We start from the raw sequence: 21,988 nt of genomic DNA, 5'->3' as shown, positions 1-21,988 counted from the left end.
AGAGGAAGCTGAAGGTTCGTTTTCATGAAGCTGAATTTCACAGTTAAAAATCTGTTCTCCGTTATTCACAATGAATTAACTCTCAGGTTCTTTGTGAGAATCCTGGGCAAATTAAGCATCGCCAGGCACAGTGCCTCTTTATAATGGGTCTGAAGCATGAAGCAAAGCCAAGAGAACAAACCTGTCTCTATCAGAAAAAATAAGGGACCACAGTACAAAAATGAGGAAATTAGGAATGATATTCTGTTATTCTGCCTACTCTCCCCCAAAACAGAATTTTCTTCTAGTGGCAGCTGCTACCAAAATCTAAGCACTGTCACATAAAAAAGCATTCATATCTTTATAGTTTTCTTCTGTGCTTTGTAACTGAGTGAAATAATCAGTAAACGCATCTTAACCAATACCCAAAGGGACTATTTATCAGTATTACCAGTTAACTTGGAAAAAAATCATGAAGCTAAAGCTCACTCAAGAACATGATTTTTACATCTGATTTTGTAAAACAGCTATAAAATAACAAAGTGGGGGTGTGCATTAACAGAGTATGATCTCCTTTAAATATGAAAATTATTTGGGGCTTTTTTTATGGTGATGAAAGCATTTGTTTCTCAATTTCAATTTGCATACACAATTTTTAATTCCTACATTTTTCGAGTTGCACTTGTACAACAAATAGCCTCTGTCTCTAGATGCACACCAATACACACCAGCTTCCAGGTGTCAACGCCACAGAAGGCAGGTCATGTCAGCTGAATTTGGATGCTTACCGCACACAACCGTACCACCACCTCCACTCTTGTCAATTTAGTACCAGGTTTTAAACTCCTTTTTTCTTAATTTCCCACACCCCACATTTTCACCGCTTGTCTGATCACCCTCTTACAAACAAGCCGTACCATTAGATACCATATTTGCAAGAACCAGATATGGCTGGAAGGCTATTTAAGCAAAAGCACTCCTGTTCTGTCCTCGGAACAGAGCTCATTATTCCATCAAGAAAACATGAAGGTGTGTTGAAAAACCTGCTTTTTGTTTGATTACGTTCTGATGGGCTCATGCAGAAGCTTTAAGTCTGCGTTGCCAGGGGAGAAGGAAAATGCACACAGCAATCTCCTAACTCACTGGCACCAGTAATCGTCTTGATGAAAACCTAAATTAAAGCCCCAAAATGGTACAGGCTGCATGCTCACAACAAATTTGGTACCATCACCAAACTAAGCGTGCTGACCTTGGGCACAGCAGCAATGTCAAGATTTATACGGTACGTCCACACAGCACAACGCTGTTTAGGGACACCTCAGATAGCTCCGCAGAGCACTGTGCCACATCGATACGTTATCCGAGATCCTGGAAGTTGAACAGCCGCTCCATGCCGAGCGGCGCCAGCCAGGTTGGGTGCAGTGCCACGCCGACACAACCGGGGTATCACGGAGCCCGCTTGTTTGGCAGTAACTCGAAGATCTCTAAACCACACAGCCCGGCGGACTGGTTTTCACGAGCACCACTGAAGCATCTGTACTTCTCTGAGGCAAGTTTACTCGCCTTACACCTACCTCTGTGAAGCTACGCAGACTGAAGCGACAGCTGTCCACCTGAACAGCAAGAATTCAGACCGCTGGGAAGGAGTGTTTAAAGTAGAAGCGTGTACACCAACTTTTACTATGCATATTAATAAATATTCTTTATTTAAATTTTGCACATTGCGCTTTAACATATTACATCCAAAACATTTTGCAAATGGATGTCTACTTTGTAAAATCTTATATTCAGCTCATTGTCATTCTGTACAGAATTATAGGTACAACATTACTTTGCCACTAGTTTGCTTTTTGTAAGTCTCACAGTAAGAGAAACATTTAATGAAAAGAGATGGCTTAAATTATAAGAGAGGCTTGCACAGCTACTCAACTAAAGATACAAGCCTGAAGAAAGAACAAAATTAATGAAATCACCTCCACCAGCCTCCCCCAAAAAAACAAGAAAAAAAAAATCACATTAATTTAAGATAAAATTTTGCCATAAGTCACTAAATTAAGTTTTTGAAAGAGAAGGCGCAGTAGTCATCTTGAGAATTTCAGTGAAAGACAGAGCTACTTTATTGTATTTAGTTCGCTCCTGCCGTTGTCAACCAACCATTACAAATGGGCCCCTTGTGATCATTTAAGCGGCAGTATTTATTAAATTTCTCCTTCAGATGCTGTCGGTATTGTTCTCTATTGCTGTAAAAAGACTTGTTGTTTGCCATAAAGGACTGTATTTCATCTTGTGAGATAAAGATTTCCTCATCAGAAGTGCATTCAGACTCATCCTACGAATGAAAACAGGCATTTAAGAAGTCAAGCATTGTCATTCCTGCACAGCACACCTGTCTTGCAATTGTACATGTTGTCTACAGTTGCCCTGAAGAAAGACGTAGCCTTCATGTCACGACACCACAAGGCTTAGCTGGCTAATCCAGTCAACTGATTCACATACAATGCTCTGCTATTTTTTGGGTATAGAGGCAGCCTAGACAGTCATGAAATCTACCAGAAGAAGCTTCAGAGTCTTAGCACATTTCCATTGAAAGTGGATGGCTTTTATTAGAGTTTAAAAAACCAAAAAGAAAAGAAAAGAAGAAAAAAAAAAGGATGTAAAGCAAGGGGAAGGAGAAGGGAAGGAAAGGGAGAGAGAGGAAAGTTGTCCAAGGAGCCTGTAGTGGGAAGTAATATTTGAGGCATGAAGGCAGCAATAATGCACGCTTCTTTTTATGGAATAATGCAATCCTTGATAATGAATACATATAATACAAGTTCTGTCACTTGCATTCCAGTGACAGGCAATTCCTCCTCCTCTGCAAAGCATCCGAGTTATATACTTTACAGAGAACACGCAAAAGCAAACATACTAAACACTGGGAGAGTAAGCTATGAATCTTAGGTTCAGTTACATTCTCTTTTGTAACAGTTCTCCAGTGGGATTTGAGTTCTAAACCCCACCCTCAATCCTGAGAATTTAAAGCAGTATGCTACAACCTAAAATTCAAAGTGGTTACTTACAAGGAGTTCCACTAAGCTCTTGGCACCTTTTCCAGTATCAGGAACAAGTGACATTTCTGTAGGTTCTGCAAACTGTGACACATTTTTCATATGCTCAAACCAAGGCAACTGCTGCCCACTTTTTTCTGAGCTACAGCAGCTTTCAGCATGTGTGTCTTTGGTCTTGTCGCGATGAAACTCTGTGTGCATGATATTTCCTGAGGACTCTCTGTTACCTGGATCTGCCATACAGCTTCCAAGTTTCTGAATCTACAATTGAAAATAGCCTGTAATGAACCACGAGCAGTGTTAAACCTGAAACATTCCAGTTAGAGATGGAAGCAGGAGGGAAAGAGGAAAGGAAAAAGTTCAAAAAGAGAGCAAGGATTTATGGGGTTTTTTTTAAGTGTGCGTGCCTGGGGAGGAGGGGGGGGGAATGGCATGAAATTCACTGAGAGTGCGCAAAAGTGCACATGCTTAGGAACATAGGAGAGAAGAGACTCCTTCTGCCACAACCCATGCTAGGAAGGACCTCGATTTCAACACTTGGATGGAGAGGTAACAGAAGATCCTTGTTACCCCATTTACAGCATTAGTCACAATTGAAATCTGAAATACTTTTGTAACTACTTTAAGGTGTGTGCATTTAAATAAGCATTCTGGAATAGTTATGTTCCTTACATGTTCATTCTCACACTTCAAAGTTTTACTTTTCTTTTTCTTCTTTTTGTTTTTGCCTTTTGTGTTATTCTCTTCCGAATTAGCCCAACATTCCACACAGCTATCTCCATCCTCTTCTTTGTCATCACAGCGATGGACACAAGAATCATCTCCTGCAAAAGACAGGGAATTTTCTTCTCAGATACTTATGTTTTGTGGATATCAAACCAGTATCGCATTCTTACCAAACCTACCATTTTCATCATGGTTGCAAATGCCTTCAGTGCAGGCCACATCTGATCCCTCTCGAGATCCTGTTTCGCTGCCCTCCATGCTAGATGAATAGCCGCAATCGCTACCATTACAATGCGGAGATAAACCTGAGATGAAGTGAAAAGTTACAGTAATCTATAGTAGCTGTTGCATATTCTTCAGTTATGCCCCTAACAAGAGAGAATTCTTTAAAAAAGTTATTTTTAAAAATAACAGCTGAGCACTGTTTACCCCATAAATGGTACATGTTTTTAAAAATGAAAAATAAGGACATTTAACATACCTTTCTTGATTTTAGGTGAACCTAATAGGGTACCACTACTAGGACAGGTGCAAGAAGTGCTTTCATTAGTAACAATTACTTCTACACAGTTGTTAGCTTCTTCGGTGCTACCACAGGCTTTGCAACTACTTTCTGTGAAGCTTGAATTTTCCTTAAAAAAAAAACAACAAAAAAAACAAACAACAAAACACACCAAAAAATACTTGCAAGTACTGAAAATAGCTCAGCCAGCATCTTTATAAAGGATACTCTTTCCACAAGAAAAACCAGCTGACAGTGACTGATAACAGCCACAGCATTGCTTATAATTCTTCAGAAGTATGAGACAACTAAAAAGAAAACCAACCAACTTCTTTCCCCACAAGAACATGACCTGCAGTTAGCCCATTAAGTTCAGTCAAGAGATGCAGAATAATAATTAACTTAGTCAACTAAAGCTTGCCCCTCTCCAAAAATTCAATGGTAATTGTCTAGAACTAGCATTCGAATCCTGTACTCTAAGTGATCTTTAAGAAACAACAGTTGAAAAATATTCTAGCATAACTTGACCCCCTAGATTTAGGATTTTGTTTGGTTTGGTTTTTTATTTTTATTTTTTTTGAAAAACCCATCAAACCCAAACCCCCAAAAGGTAAGGAGTTTCAGGCAACTACTTTACAAAAAGACTGTACTAATCTGAAAAGGTAGTGAGTTCCATTAGCGATCAAAAATTAGTTCCCAAAACTGAAATACAGTAAAAACCTCTCAAGAATTCTCACATTGAACAGTGAACTGATGAATGAAACACCAAATTAGAAATCTAGCTATTTAACGCCGGCAAAAAGCCACAGCTATCAATCAAGCTACCTTTGCTTGATTTATTTCCTTCTCTTCTGTTGCTTGCAAAGGAGTAGGGATCTCACACACACACTTATTTTTCCGTCTGTTCTTTCGTTTTTGGCGCTTCTTCTCTTGTTTAAGCTCTCGCACTCTTTCTTCTTCTGAAAATTCTTCACAGAGCTGTTCCAATCGACTAATACCCTGCACTTTTTCCACAGCCATCTGTTTATAAGAGGTTAGATCTATTTATAGAAGTTAACACAATTCAAGCTTTTACATTTATCAAAAAGGAGGAGGAAAATAGCTGGTAAGTACTTTTTATAACAAAGCCACAGCAACACAACTATTGACTACAGAAGAAAAATGCCTATCTAGATTTAGTCACTAGATTTAGATTGCTGGAGAATATATATGTATGGGGGGGGGAACGCTGCATTTAACTTATGGCCCAGATTCACAATTTTCAGTGAAAAGTTGTGGACTTGAATGCATTTTTGGATCTGTTTCCATGGCAGATACTCTGATTATTTAACACAGCAGCACAAAAAACAACATTGGAACTACTGCTACAGAATTCCTGCAGCTCTTTGTCTAGGGTAACCAGTGAAAAATCTGATTTTCTAGGCAGTGCAATTTTGACATGTAGACGTACCTTGACATACAGCAAGTATCTAAATATGTTCCTTAATATTAAATTTAGAACAAATATCATAATGGCACATCTACACACAAAGTTACAAGAATATAGTTAAACTAGTAAACTCTTCTGGATCAATGCTCCTACAGAGGTAAAAATAAATTCATGGGTTTCAGGGTTTTTTTTTTTCCCAGATCACTCTGGGAACTCCTTAAGCCAAAATGAGACATCATCATTCCCACTCACCTTCAAAAAGGACCCAATATAAAAATACAGCAGTTCCGTATTTCAGATTCATAGCCAACCTTGCATACCAGTGTAATTACCCGAGGTTTTACAGCGTCAATGAATTTTCAAAACCATACTTTACTAGATTAAAAAACCACCAAGGCAAAACCTGACAAAAACGCCACAGTGTACCCAGTCCAATGCAACTTCCATAGCATTGCAAGTCTTTAAAAAAATTACTTCTAAAAAACTCCAAGAACTAACTAGATTAGGGTTCCACTATGATCCTTCCCAAAGATCATGATTTTGTTCCTCCTCCTCTGACATTTTAGAAGTTTTTAGAGAGAACACTCATTATGAATGAAAGATAAAAATAATAAAAAAGATCTGTGTCATACCAAAGGGGAAGCATACTATTGGCATACATTAAAGGAACGGCACTGAGTTCTGTCTGAAGTTCAAGATCCCACAGAATTACAGAGTGCACTTGGAACACACTGAATGCAAGAGTTAGCTGTTGTGTTTGTAATTCAAAAGCACGTCCTCCATTTTTACTAATAAGTCAAATAAAAACTGTTGTAGCCAGAGCTACTTTAAATGCTGTCAGGTAGAAATACCTTCACCGTGAATTAAAAACACAGAAGATCCAGCATACTGTAACGTGCAGCTTGGAAAGTAAAAGCAAGCCTCAGTCTTTTATGTTCCAGTAGACTTCACATTGGAATGCAACTCAGTTGTGCTACACATTGATATTACACAACTGTTGCCTGCAGTGAACAAGGGATTGAATGCAACACCCTTGAAGCTCCTTCCAGCTCAACGTTAGTAGACAGCAGAAAAATAATTTTAGTGAAAATGCACACAGTTACTATAGCAATTCAAATAAAAGTTAGATAAAATTTGATTTTTACCTCAAAGCTTTTGCGTAAAGCATCAACACCTAGGTAAAAAAGCATCTGCCACGTTTGTTCCTCAGCCCGCAACTTTTGCCAGATTCGGTGCAATCTTTCATAAAGATGAATACCCAGGCAGGTCAAAACTTCTTCTTGGGCTATGTCTATTGTCTTAGCATGCCTTTCTCTTCGTCTAAAGGAAGAGTTGAACCAAAGTATAGCATGGTTAAAGTAGCTGGAAGTCTACCAAGAGATCAAAGCAGTTCAATGATGTATTTTCTTTATGTACAGCTGAAGATATGTTTGCATGAACAGCTTTTTAAATAGAGTTCTGCTGTGCTGCATGCGGATGCAAAATAGAAAGGACCAGGTCAAAACCACCACTACATTCCTGACACATTGATCTCTGCATGGCACTGTTAAGCTGCACTTTGCCTTCCAACCTGCGGCTTCTGAAGGTGTTGCCCTATTGGTCTCTGCTTGCTCCTACTAGGAGGGATCAGCAGAGTTTTAATGCCAAAGAGATGCAGCCTTTCTTTTGTTTCCTAGAATTTGTATTTAGTTTACATAGCAAATATTTCAGCTTCCTAGACATTTATGTGTCAGTTAGCTGAAGCTGAATAAACACACGTAGAAGTTTATACATTACTTACCATACAATGTAAGAATATTTCAATATTAATCTGTATCTATCACCTATTAAGGAAAAATCATTACAAAAGGATTTATCCTCCTGATCAAACAGTCATGAATGAGCTTTAAAGATATTGAGCTCAGAATTGTATTTTTCACTGGAAGATTTTAAGATGCTGAAACAGGTTCAGAAATTACTGTAACATACAAATGGCTACAAAACTAAATTGAACGCTTGGCATTTGGTAAAACTGCCAACCAAAGTTCTCTTTCTATTTCGCATATTTCAAACACCTCAATGGAAAAGCAGGCAGCCCTAGGGAGTGAACAAATGAACTAGAAGACGTTTGGCAATTTCTTTCAGTCTTGCCTTCAGAGTTAAATGCACTTGAAAGTCAAAAGCACATATGAAATCTTCGCTACTCTGAAGCACTGTCTTGAAAGTCTACTTCAGTATGAATATTTACATTCAGAAGTTTATTAGGCAGCAAGGAGGCAAAAATCACTTTTGCAAAATACATTCAATAATAAAATAAAGAAGCAAAGCGCTAGATAGCCCACTCTAGCAAATTACATACTCATACCCTCCTGCGAACTCTGGTTCAGCTCGACCCAATAGGTGTGCGATGAAATCTGTTTCACAGCATACATGTATATGACGTTCATGGGGACAGCAACGCAAACCCTCGTAAAGTGCAGCGCAGTAGCCCTTTTCTTTGCTGCAGTCTAGCTCACCAATAAGAATATTGTATGCCCGAAGTACTTTATTTTTGCAGTCAGTGCAAAACCTGTGTTAAAACAGAACATAACAGAACTGAATTCTTATTCAAGCAGAAATTTAGACCCGCTTAGCCTAAGTTACAATATACTGAGCTATTTAATAGTGCATGCTATATTTAAACTAGGTCACATAAGGTTTGTGTTACTTCAAAAGGTAAAATACTAAGACTTTGGCTGTAAGCCATGGAAGTTTACTATATGTATTATACTACCTATTATATATTACAAGTCTGGATATCAACTTTCATGCTCCAAGGCATAGATCAAGCTAATTGTTAATATGAAGAAATTCCTATACGGATATGCAATTCCGTAGTTGTTCAAAGATCAGAAATCTAATAGTGAACAAACTGAATCATTAGTACAAGCCAGGACAAAATTCCTCTCAAGTAACACACTCCAAGTTACTTTATAGCAATTATTTAAAGTATACTCAAGTGAGTGATAAGCAGCAAGAAAAGTTTCCTCTGTTGCCTGCTGTATAAGAGCCATGTTGCCACTACAAGCACCTTTAAACATATTTTGAATTATTAGATTACTGCACAGATAGCCAAACAAGGTTTATTTATAACACAACGTATTCAATTTAAACATGTGATAACTCAGATAACTAAATACAAGAAGAGTATAGTTATGAAGTCTGTTATAATTAAAATACAACCAAATTAAGCTTATTCTATTTTATAAAGGTAATCTTCAAGAAGCTACAAAACCTCTTGCTGTATTATTCTAAAAATGCAAGTCAGACAAGCTGCTCACATTTCAGCTTTCAGCTTGAAAAGCTGGCTCTTCATGCCATCTCTGGATGGTGTTTTTCCCTTTCCTAGTTTGTCCAGTCACTTGACAACACTAAGTCAAACATATTTTGATGTTTGATAGAACTATGATAACTGGCTATTTTCTGTGGTGAAAGGAAAGAAAACAGTAATATTATTGCAGGTTAGCATCAGGAACGCTGCCAACACCATGTTTAATGTCACAGGAGATGAAAGGTATTTTGTTTCCAAAGTCTTATTCCCACACCACCACCACCACCACCCCCGCACCCATCTGTGCCCCCACACTTTATATCAGAACCTTGAGACTGCTGGAAATTAAAACTTTTTAATCAGCATGGTAGCTACCATACACATGCAACAAAAATTTAGCGGCCTATTTTTTTCCTGCAAGAGAGACCTAATAGCACTACTTAGTCATAAACAACCGTTTCAAAACCGTGATTTACAAGCAACACCAAGCCTAAAATCTGCTTCTATTAGTTTAGTTTACATTATTTTGAAATTACACATACTCCGCAAAAGCCTAGAAGGCAGCATAGTCCCAGAGTAGGCTGATTAGGAAAGAGTGAAAGAATATACACAGTTTTAATACATCAAATTGTAAGTCATAATTTAAACCTAACCCCAAAAAATTAACAAATAGCTATGACTTCATCTGAGGTCTCCGCATTTCCCCTACCATAACCCAGAACAACAGGTAAACCATAAAGAATATTTCAACAACTTAGTCACATCAGCTGTTACAATGTGATCTGGCAAGGTTCTCTATCACCATGAAACTTAGATCTTAAGTTTTAGAAGAGTATCGGAAGAATCCCCTACACTTTTAAACATTGTGTGAACTCTACATACATTTCAATGCACAAAAAAAACGCAGCATGTACTCCTCAAAATGAAGGTGTGTCTTTGTTCTTTTAACATACCTGTGTTTTCGTAGATAGGTTTCTAATGTTTCTAAAAGACAGCTAGAGTCAATTAAAACTACTTCATCCCTGCATTCCTGGGACATGAGCTCCCACACATCCATCCAACAACCCCTGCAAAAAAAAACCCAAAAAAACCATATGAAACAAAAGACTGTACATTATCCTGTTAGGGGTTTAGAAAAGAAGCGAAATAAAGCAGCATTATTTTACCTGACTGCTCCCTGGAAAGGTCCATAGTGGAAAGTGATGCTACACTTGCTCTCCTCCTTCCTGCTGTCTTCACTATTTTTCTTATCTGCACTTAATTTCTCTGTACTGAGTGTGCTACTGCTCCCTTCACTGTCGCATAGCATTAAAAGACATTTTTTTAAACCTATACCATATATGTTACAAACTAGCTATTTTTCCTAAACAAATGCTATGAAAATGCTACCATGTTCCTTAATTTACTTTGAATCCTGCATAGGCTAAGCCTTAACTTCCAGTAAAGCTAGGGTCAGACATGAGGTACAAATTTTGCTGTCTGTGTTTATAAACCCAGATTCATAATGACTTTTAAAGTTACAGATGAAAGCCACTAGTAATTTTTCAGAATATTACCTTAAGTATAAACATATACAAGTTTTAATACTTCTGGCAAATTAAATTTCATATGACAGGTTACTAAAAAAAAAACCAAAAACAGAACAAAACAAACACCCAAAGAAAAAAGCAAAACAAAACCCCCAAATTTCCACACATCTACCACCATGAGAAACCATAAAACACACTACATTAAATTTCCAAAACTTGTTAAAAAAACACAGAACACTTCACAACACACATTTGGATATGCTAAAAGTACGCTTATAGAGCAAAGAACAAACTTCAAATAGCAAGTCACGCGTACTTACAGGCTTGTGTACACTTGATGTTTTATCAGAACGGTCATTTCTGTTTAAGCTCATGTATGGATACAACAGAGCAGGAAAACGGGGGAAGAAGCACCCCTATTTAATAATTAGCTCCTCAAGAGCATTTATGCATGCTATTATCTAGTTTGTCAGATCATATGGCCTGCATTTATGAGAGGTTAAAATGCTCCTTAGCCCCAAATGGAACCAAGTAGCCATAAACCAGGCACATTGAAACTGAGGACGTCAAGTAACTCTCAAGCGGTATTAGCTAGTTACGTAACTTGTATAATTAAACACACAATTACAACTGAAAGCCTTTTTTGCGTGTATAAAATGCCTAGCAGATGCAACTCATCTGAAGAAGTTTCTTGTACTGAAGTCAAGCAGAAGCTCTAACTTGACAAATAAAATTTGTTCTGTAAGACAATTCTATTCGACACCTCCATGTCTAGGCTGTTAGCATATTTGCTTCCACTCAAGGCAGCAGATTTATTTGGAGAAGTATCAGTACTGATACACCCTGATCACTTCTGTAGCATAACAAATGGGTATCGACTGAGCAAGCAGAGTGCAAGCCATGTTTCTTTAGCAAACTACACTGATTGTCCACCAGCCATGTTATCAGATAAAGCTGAAAGCTTTACTTGCAGTATATTAAAATACTGCTCTTCCACATATTCCCTATTAACCTGCCAGCATTCAAAATACTAAGGGGATTTATTCCAGCATGAATTGAAGAAATAAAGGCAGCATTTTTCTCTCCATTCATTCATTTTCAGAATTGTTCTGCCTTGCCAAAATGGTAAGTGCAGGTTCCATGATATATGTTCTTACACAGAAAAGATTAATCTTACTAAAAACAAAGCAAAAAAAAAAATTAACACCTTCATAATGCTTTGAATTTGCTTTATTTTTAAAAAATATACCCCTATCACCTTTTACTTGTGTAACATAAGGTTTAAACTAATTATATGAATGGCCTATAACCAAAATATAATAGGAGATAATGATTAGCTACCACTATCCTCAAGCAGCACAAGTAAAAATCAAGTGTCAAATTCCACATTCCTAGCATCTCAGGGGATTTATCTAAACCCAGAGAGACTCAAGTCTGCATAGAAAAATACATGTCCTGTAACTGGAAACCACGATCAAGCTTTCACAGGTTTTATGCTTAACCAGAAGCTGAACACAACTGACTGAAAAAGGTCCTGGACACTCCAGCTAAGCATAGTAGACTAATCTATTGGTCATCATATAAAAAAACCCCAAAACCAAAAAACAAAACAAACAAACAAAAAAACAAACCCCAAAGACCCCACAAACAAGACACCCCCCCCGAAATCCGCAACAGATTTATAGGGAGTGTTTTTCTTGTTAACTAGCTGGAATAAACGATTTCAACTTCAAGACACAGAGGCATATATCCATCTTTTTCACTGGTATATTCAAAACATGCCATCCCATTTTGAGAAAACACATTTTACAGAGTTTTAGTTTTAACCCTGCAGCCCAACCACAATAAAGCCTTTTATTAACAGTTGTGCATGGCATTTTTAATAATCCCAAGCAAAATTATGTATATTTGTTTAGCATGTACCCTTTCACCTCAATGTGAGAAAAACTGCTGATCAATCATTTTGGTGCAGAGCACAAAAACCAGTTTGTCCTTCTACAGCATTGTTTATATCACAATGCAGAAGCCATCCATGACCTGAGCAGACTACATTCCAAGTATGTCAGACGAGATATGAAAAGCACATCAGAGAGCACTGGTTTGTAGTGGCCAAGCTGCATTTTGGCAACTGGTTTTGAAATTAAACATGGGATGTTTTTATACAAAAAAAAACCACTCACAAACAAACAAAATACCCCACTACCAAGTAAAAGACACAAAAGCCAAGAAGCAAAAATGGAACAGCTAGAACTAACAAGCATGTTTTGGGAAACAGCTGATTCCATATTGTAGCCTTAAACTATATATGAAAGCATCACCAGTTGCCTTAGAGAGCTCTGACAAAGGGCAGAGGAACAACTCTCTCACTGAGGAAGGAGTACAGATCTTGTGTTGGGAGGGCGGAAGACCTTATAGCGCTAGTTTTGTCCAGTCAATAAAGCGTGAGCAAGGGCAGTGGGGAAAGTATTAAACATCCTACTGATAAGACTGTCACTCTTACTGCACAAAAAAGGGCTAACTACCTTCTTATGAAAACCCACGGAGAAAGGCTCATGCCTTACAACACACACTGCCCAAAACTCCTGGGTGCCTCTGTCCCGCTCCCCCACAATTAGTTGGGTCTCCTATAATCCAAATAGCTTGGAAATTACTCCTCTGGCAAACAGACAACAGCCTAAGAATTGATCTCAAGGCTGAAAAAATAAATTAGTATCAATAGTTTGGTTCCTTAAAATATTTTAGCTTGAATTGTGCATGTTAAACACAAACTTACCCCAAAGGTTTTGGTTTGTGTGTGTCCAGGGAGTGTAATTGACATCTCTTGTTCTTCTTACTTTTGGGAATTGCATCAATCATATCATTCAGTTTGGACCTATGGAAAAAATGTAACTTAGCATTCTTAAAGCATGGTTATCCAGAGAAATTTTAAAGGGATTGATTCAGCTCATGTATTAGAAACAAGTATGCTAATGAACATTAAAACTTTCTTCCTGTCCCCATTTTTAATTGTTATGACATACAATCTTGCAGTATGAAAGGAAAATACAGTATAGATTTTCCAGACAAATCCTAGCAAGCAAGATAAAGATAGCCCACATCTAAAAAGTTATTGCATAACTTTGTAAGTTACAGACCTCGAGCAATGGCACCTATTTCAAAAGTGTCAGGAGCCACTACGACCACTTTATCAAGTTACACTACCTCACCCTCCAAATCTCAATATCCCCAGCTCTGCACTAACTTTTCCTAATTGTCACTGGCTCCTAACTGAAGCAAGAATTAGAATGAGCTGAAGCCAACTGTAAGGCAAAGGCACACTGTGGTGAGCAGTCACTGTTTGGTCTGCTGACAGCTGAGAAACAAATGGCACCAAGACTGAGGCTATTTATTGTGCTAGCCAAACCCAGAAGGTTTCACTTTCTCAGTGTTACCTTTCTAAGCAAAGCAGAAAGTTGGGGAGGGGGGGGATGTTAGTTAATTTTTTTTATAATTTTATTTTTTACATGCAAAGTAGTGGGGTGAAGAAACACTCTTCTTCCAGAGATCATGAAAAACCCACAGTGCCTATTTCAGATTAATGACTAAACTTTTTAATATTGGTATCTTTCAATTGCAATCATGGCATTGCAACTGATGATATGAAAGATTAGGTGTTTGGGATTTGTTTTTTCCCAGTTTAGGCAATAACTAGTTTAACATGGCTGTAAAAGACAAGTATGTACCATAAGATTCAAATTTGCAACAATTTAGTATCACCAAGAAAGCTGCAAAGTCAAATGCACAGAAGCTAGCTTTCCTTTTCGCCAGATAAGAATAATTGGAGCAATCTAAGACACTTACCCATGCACATAAAACAGTGTATAAAGCTTCTTTGCATCAGTCATACAGCTTCGAGTTACAGAAAGAACCCCCTTTGGCCCTACTGTTAGTGGCTCAAGTGCTGGATTTCCAGACTCAACAAGCTGAGAAAATAGACGTTCCACACTACGACGACAGCCAACACACGGGACCAGCTGAGAAAGTGCACTCAAAACTTCACGAGATGTCACCATCATGGCGATATTTAGATCCTGCTGTTTAAGCATACTATGCCTCTAAAAAAGAATAAGAAATGATATAATTAAAAAAAAGAAAAACACATCTTAAACTGTTGAAGATTTCTTTGCCTTTGTCGTGGTTTAAACCCAGCAAGCACCACGCAGTTGCTCCCTCACTCACTTCCCCCCACCCAGTGGGATGGGGGAGAGAATCGGAAGGAAAAAGGTAAAACTCATGCATTGAGGTAAGAACAGCTTAACAGAACAGAAAGGAGGAAACCAATAATGATAGTAATAATAATAAAATGACAACAATAATAAAAGAATTGGAATATACAAGTGATGCACAATGCAATTGCTCACCACTCGCTGACCAATGCCCAGTTAGTTCCCGAGCAGCAAACCCCCCCAGGCCAACTCCCCCCAGTTTATATACTGCGCATGACATCACATGGTATGGAATATCCCTTTGGCCAGTTTGGGTCAGCTGCCCTGGCTGTGTCCCCTCCCAATTTCTTGTGCCTCTCCAGCCTTCTTGCTGGCTGGGCATGAGAAGCTGAAAAATCCTTGACTTAGTATAAACACTACCCATCAACAACTGAAAACATCAGTGTGTTATCAACATTCTTCTCATACTGAATCCAAAACATAACACTATACCAGCTACTAGAAAGAAAATTAACTCTATCCCAGCCAAAAACAGGACAACCTTCAATAGTATTTCCTTATCAAAATATACTTGTGGAAACTGCATGCAGCGCTCAGAGCTTCAGGTCACTGTCTTACTGTAGATCACTTAAAATACTTGCTGTATGAACAAAAACACACCTGCTAATATCATAGGAGCAATTCTGGTTCAAGTCTTACTGTCCACCCTCTGAAAGTAAGCTAATATTTTTCTCCTCTTCATGTTCCCTTCTTCCACCACTCAAATCTCCCACTCAAAGCAGCACATGCTGCTTCTGAACAAATGGCACACCTCCCTGTCCTTATCAGGAAACCCTTTTTTCCTCCACCTCAGCACCGATGTTTTAGTAAAGGGTCTCACATATAACTCTGCAAGTTTCCATCTTCTACTCACTCATTCTATATTTGGCACATAGAAATTCCTGGACACTCATTAGCGTATATGGAAATCTCATTTAGAACAAACTTGTTCTGACAAGACCAAGACAATTTAGCAATATTTTTCCTGGAAGGCTAAATGGCATTTCCCATTACAATTCTAATACCTGAAATTAAAAAAAAAAGCTCACATTACTATTCAGGGTGAAATGTTTGAATTCAGTAGTGAACATTCAATGTGTGCTAATAATAGAACATTAAAGAGAAAACATTCTAATATTTCTTACATCAATAAACAATTTTAGGAGCTTCTGGTTCCTCTGTCAAACACACCCAGGTGCGCGTGCGCACACACACACACACACAAAGCACATACCCTTCTATTTCTTCTTCTAACTGCTAAATTACTGGCTTGGACTTCATTAACACTGAACTGCCACTAGCACAGCTATGCAGGAGAGAGAGTCCCTTCCTCACACACCAACCAACACATCATATCAGCACTACAGGCACTTTCCAACACCATCTGTAAAAGCAGAGTCCTGTCAGTGTATTAATTGTGAGCATCATTTTCCCCCGGTTATACAAAGTACAGCTTTGTAATAAGCATAGTTGTATCTATGCAGGGAATGTTTTGCCACGATAGTATTTTCTGTATTATTGTCATATCCCACCACTTAAACACTCCTAATGTAGAAATGACTTGTCACAACTTCTGGAGAAAGAAAGAAAAGACCATACAACACAGCAAAACTAATCAACCCAATGGAACGTGTAAATATATCAATTGAAAAGGGAAAATATTTTCAGCTGATTAGATGTAATACATGTTATGAAAAGTAAAGCTATTATCAGGTAACATATAAGGTTTGTGCTCTTAAAGACAGGCACATTAAATAATCTGACAAGTTGCATCATTCTGCAATAATCCTCTTTCCTGTAATTAATAGTACTAGTCACGGCAACAGCAGGAATGAGCTATTTTCACAACACAGCCTTTATATGCAGCACGTGTCTGAACTGCTGCTGTCAAATCACAAGTGAAGAAGCGCAAGGTGCATATCAGCAAACTGGCCTGTTCCTTTGGACATCAAGCGGCACAATTTTTTAGTTGCTACAGGTGTTACAGTGCTACGGTTATTTGCAAGAGTGTTAGAAGATAAGTTTCTATTATTAAAGCTTCAGAGGTATCACAAAACCATCTCTCACTACTCAACTATATATAATCTATAAACTGGCACATTAACTCTATCTTGGTATGGTACTCATCATAAGAACTTGACCTTAAGCAATGCACACTTCCACTTGAAAAAGCAGTTCAAAAGTATTTAGAAAAAAAATCAAAATGTATTTAGAAACTGTAGTTTCCTTTACATATAAACTGGCAGTGACCAGAAGATGCATTATTTTTACAGGTTTTCAATTCTAACTAGATATGCAGCAATTGCCTCCTGGTAAGACAACAATGTATAAATGCTGGGAAATACAGAAAACAAATGTACCCGGTGTACTTTGGTACCAATACATAATTGCATATAGGTGCTGACGTGTCTTTTAAGTCACTCCAGGAGTGACAACCTCCTACAGAAGCAAAAGCACAAATCTAAGGAAAGCAAGATCTGATATGTTGCCTTCTTAAAAAAACGAAGGATGTATTTACCTGAATGAACTGTTTTAATTGTGCACTGTTATTCTGATGTCCATCAAGGTTTAGCACATTATCAGGAAATTCCATCACCATCTATACAAGAGAGAAAAAAAAAAAGAAAAACAGCCTTCAGAAAAAAGTCAAACACAGAGCACAGAGCATTAGTTTACTTTCTTGGGGGAAAGGACACAGAAATTGTTAAATGCTCATTCTTTTCACATAACTATTGGAAGCTTGGGAAAGGAAAAAAGTAACAGTTTAAGATAGTGTATGGGAAAGGATAAAAGTAACAGTTTAAGGTGGTGAATGTTTCAGCAAAGTAACTAAATGTTTTACTGATACAATATTCTAGATGCAGTTTATAAATGGCAACTCTTCAATAGCTGTTACAGAGAAAGCAAAAGCTGCTAAATGGAACATCATTATTTATATTACACTATCTACATGACTTGAGACTGTTTCATTTTTTTTTTTAAATATTGTACTTCAACACACCGAGATCCAAATTGATCCAACAGCCAAACTCAATTTGTAAAGCTATGAAGAAACAGTCACAACAGTTTAATGACTGAGTCCACTCCTTCAAAGGCTAATTTAAAACCATATTAACGCAACAAGGTACTCCAAGGTATACTTTGTTTTGTATGATTGCAGCTGCAACTCCCAAGAGGCTCAAAGTAAAATGTTAAGCCTACAGAACAATGTGATTACTCCTAAGTAATTAATAACATTTATTTTCAAATTACTGAGCAACAAAGAGGGCAATTTCTTGGCGGGGGGAGCAAGGCGAAAATCAGTATGATAATTTTCAGTCAAAAATCCAACTTTACAACCATGGAGAAAAATGAAACCAGCTAGAAAAATGTGTAAAGGCTGGCTTAGTTGATCTTCTTTGTCCAGACTGAGAAATATAGAATTTATCAATATGACTACTGAAAGTTCACTTTAAAATCTGAAAGACAAAATAACAAACTTTGGTTAGTAACTCTAATACCAATCAACACCAAATATATTGTCCAATTCATCCTTTTTCCTCCTTCTACCTTCCCTCAATTGTCCAGTAAACACAGAATTCCCTACTGTCTTTGTAATTACTGACACTGTCTCCAGAGAACTCAGACATTTACTTTTACAGGCACTCAACATTGCTCCAAACTAGCTAGAATTGGAACATTAGCACAGCTGCCTTATCTTTGTGCAGAACAGTGCCACAGTCAGTGCTAATTTTGACCTCATGCATTTTTTTCCAGATGCCCTTGCACCCAACCCATACACACTAAGCAGCAGCACAAGTTTTTGCTGCAGAATTACAGGTTTCCTACATTGCTAATTTGATGTTTCTGTGGGAAATGAGCTACATGCAAAAGTAAAAGCTCTATCTGCTAATAGCAGAGAGAAGAGATAAATCTGCATATTTTTCCCCCTCACCTTCATCCCCCACTATCAGACAACACCCTTAGGTGTTTTGTACAACAGAGTGAAATTATCAAAGAATATATTAATTCATGTGTCTGATGAGATTTTATTAAGTGGTTAAACATCAACCACCATCACACCCTGAACTGGAAGACAAAATTCTCGTAATACCACATCAAACAGAATGCCTTCTAGAAATCATAAGAGCTGCTTAAGAAATGAAAAGGGTTAAATATTTAAACTTCCTTTAATTTCTAGTTGAGCTGTAAGAAACAGAAAAGTGCGATAGTGAACAGTTTGTTTAGAAGAGCAGCATCATATTGCACCTAAACAGCTTTCCATGCTACTACAAAGCAACGTTGCAAGCTTAAGAGCATTATAGGCCATTCATTCACTAATTTGCAATCACCGATTCGCTATTTCTAGATTTAAGGCACAGATTAAGTCTTCCAGCTGACGAACAGAAATGAAGTAGTCCCGTTATTTTTAAAATTTGACTTTTAAAAGAGGTCAATAGAAGCCAGTTACTATCAATAAACACCACTATTTTTTAGAGATGCTGCTGCAGATGTAAAAATATGTTTCAAAGACAACTGCATGCCTTGCAATACCTCTCATTAAGAATTTAAAACATAAATTATGGGAGACTGAGACAAGGATGATAAGAGTTCATTCACTTGCTTCTGCAGATTTATTTAATAAAAGCCTCCAGAAACCACCTAGAAATCTGAGTACTTTGTAACAACAGTAACAGAATGGAGAGAGGGGGAAAAAAAAAAAAAAGGACCTGAGATAAGATTATCTTCATGGTGAGGATGACTTGCACTTGCAAAAATGCCCTTCATCCAGATGGATACAAAACTGATTTACAGCTATAGGAACCTCTTCAATCATGAGTATGGCTTGCCTTGCCTCTGGTGTAAAAAGTAGAAGGATAGCGACAACACAATGCAATTGCACAAAGTTTGGGCCTGGTGTTAAATTGTAGAACTAAACCACAAATGGAATTTTAGGTTAATTGAAGTCATCTACCTGATGTGTGGTATAGCCAAATTTTCACTCTCTCTTTCTCAAGCTATTAAACACAACAAAGGTAACAAGAGCATGGTAAGTCTTCTACTTGACACAATCTAATGAGTATTTTTTACCAGGGAAAAAAAAAAAAATTAAATTAAAAAAACCAAACCAAAACCGCAAGAAATCTAAGATCTTAAAACTACATGGGGAATGGAGGAGCAAAGTAACTTTCAAGGCGTGGCCAAGACATCAAAAAACCCCAAACTTACATTATTACTGCACAGTGCTGGGTTTTCCAGGTAATCAACCACTCTAGGAGAGCTAGATATCGCTTTGGACAACTTAAGGGGAAACTTTGCCTAATGTATAAGCGCAGTTAACCAGAGATGACAGACTACGTAAAGCCAAAAAATAGTGATGATATTTGGTAAATTAATAATACGCCATCATTTAAAACGATCAAAACTAAAATACAGTGAAGACCCTTTCTTCAAACCTAGCAAAACCAGATGGGATTGAGATAGATAATCTTAAACAGTGGGACGGAGGGTTAAGAGACTGTCTGAAGATACCCAGTTGTTTTGTTGTGGAAGATGGAAGGAATTACATTACAAAGTTGCTCAAGTTAGCTGATGCAAGTCAGGCATTCTCCTATACTAAAACACGAGATTAGGAATTTAAAGCACATACATTTTATGCCGTGTAAAGTAAGAGCAGTCACTGTCACACACTGACAGCAACAGAAATCAAATACGAATAACTAAGATACCCAATTACACTAAGTCTAATTTTATTTTCATCCCAACATTTTCACACCTTAAGAATTAAACCAACTGGCTAGTTAGAGAATTTTTTTTCCATTTACTCAGTGTTCACCTACGATGCAATTTCTGAGCCTTCCTCTAAACACATGAGGAAGAGAAGAGAAACGAGAGAGCCTCCAAGCTGCATTTAGTTCATTTTTCCACTGAATCTTCTGGAAATGGCACCCCACCCCCCATGTTTTTCAATTCAGAATAACATGTTGAAATAGAAACTCTCCCAGATTTGTTATTGTAGACATAGCAGCACATTATTACAGACTGGATAACCCTTACTTTAAGACAAAGCTTTCGAAAACACCTTTAGCCTTTCCTTGCCTATTTAAGAGCATGATAAATTACCTAGTTGTAAACCTGGGTTTTAAACCTTAATATGGCTCCCTTCCTTGCTCACTGAAAAACGGCTCTGCTCCACATCTGGGCTTGAGACACGCTTGTCACTTGAAAACAAGTTATGCGCAGGCCCCGGTACAGTGATAACTTTCTTATTATGCGGTTTGCATGTTTTCAGAGCCGGGAATCAGATAAAAAAGTTGCCACATTAAGCGCTGTTAACCCGAAGTGTTGCAAAGTCCCAAAGATTAACGCTGCAGGAGCAAAGGAGGAGCCTAGGAGGCCCGTCCAGAGAAAAGGCCTCGCCTGGGAATTGCAACACACCGCCCGCACACGTTGCAAGCGGGAGGCTGCAGGGGCACCGGGTGCTCGGCGGGGCGCAGGCACTCACCGTGAGGGTGTCATCGATGTAGAGGGGAATCTGCCTCTTCTCGAAAGGGAATTCCTCCTCCCCGTCTCGGCAAACTGCAACCAGCCGCGCCATCTCTGCTGCTGTTACTGCTTCCTCCCAGCTCCAGCCTGCGAGCAGCCAAACCCGGGGGAGGTAAATACCCGCCGCGCTTCCCCGGCACACTTTCACCAGCACCGGGAAACAAGCCTGCTTTACCCCATCGCCTGATTCACCACGCCGAGCTCCGGCCCCGCCGCCCAACCCACGCCCGGGCGGCTCAGCCTGCCCGCCGCTTCAGCCTTGGAAAGGACCAAAAAAAAAAAAAAAAAAAAAAAAAAAAAAAGACTACGGGCCGGGAACGGGAGAAGTGGGCAGGCTGGGAAATGCGACATAACATGGAAGAAAGGGAGGGGAAGGCGGGGAGGAGCGCACCCGGCCCTCCGCCGGGCACACCCGGGGGAGGAAAGCCGAAGGAGGCCGGCGGGGGATGGAGCCCGCCGCGCTGCGGGCCGTTCCCCCCCCCTCAACCCTCTCCTCCTCGCCTGCCCACCCGCCACCGGTCCAGACAGGCCGGCGGGGGACCCGCCCGCCCAGCCCGGAGCGGGGTTTAGCGGCTCTCGGCCGCCCCCGTCCCGCCCCGCGGCGGCTGGGGAGGGAGAGGAGCAGCGGCGGGGCGAGGTGGGCTCCACCTGCGAAGCGGAGCCGTCTCCCCCCCCCCCCCCCCGCCGCCCCCCGGGGCACCCGCCGGCGGGCCGCAAC

General features: G+C 39.0%; 1 protein-coding gene across 4 annotated transcripts in view; it reads right to left on the bottom strand.

Annotated features, from left to right (window-relative positions):
- Positions 1-1,662: 1,662 nt before the first annotated feature.
- The window catches only part of GGNBP2 (gametogenetin binding protein 2), a 20,560-nt gene continuing 234 nt past the window's right edge, over positions 1,663-21,988 (bottom strand). Inside the window, exons 2-15 of one of the 4 annotated variants that reach the window (XM_010573801.1) lie at positions 21,230-21,357; positions 17,264-17,344; positions 14,342-14,595; positions 13,275-13,373; positions 10,139-10,267; positions 9,926-10,039; positions 8,022-8,231; positions 6,829-7,003; positions 5,080-5,274; positions 4,234-4,384; positions 3,932-4,057; positions 3,699-3,850; positions 3,039-3,287; positions 1,663-2,308 (exon numbers count right to left, since the gene is read on the bottom strand). In XM_010573801.1, coding sequence (XP_010572103.1) covers positions 2,105-2,308; positions 3,039-3,287; positions 3,699-3,850; positions 3,932-4,057; positions 4,234-4,384; positions 5,080-5,274; positions 6,829-7,003; positions 8,022-8,231; positions 9,926-10,039; positions 10,139-10,267; positions 13,275-13,373; positions 14,342-14,595; positions 17,264-17,344; positions 21,230-21,322 — 2,232 coding nt within the window. In that variant the 5' untranslated portion in view covers positions 21,323-21,357 and the 3' untranslated portion in view covers positions 1,663-2,104. Of the gene's footprint in view, positions 2,309-3,038; positions 3,288-3,698; positions 3,851-3,931; positions 4,058-4,233; positions 4,385-5,079; positions 5,275-6,828; positions 7,004-8,021; positions 8,232-9,925; positions 10,040-10,138; positions 10,268-13,274; positions 13,374-14,341; positions 14,596-17,263; positions 17,345-21,229; positions 21,587-21,988 lie in introns of those variants that run through there. The other 3 variants (XM_010573802.1, XM_010573803.1, XM_010573804.1) reach the window with 3 other exon arrangements.

This window comes from Haliaeetus leucocephalus, unplaced genomic scaffold, assembly GCF_000737465.1.
Source record: "Haliaeetus leucocephalus isolate CR32 unplaced genomic scaffold, Haliaeetus_leucocephalus-4.0 Scaffold395, whole genome shotgun sequence".
Classification (NCBI taxonomy): Eukaryota; Metazoa; Chordata; class Aves; order Accipitriformes; family Accipitridae; genus Haliaeetus; species Haliaeetus leucocephalus.
Note: the sequence above shows the minus strand (reverse complement) of the source record. Positions and strands in the feature narration are given on the sequence as shown.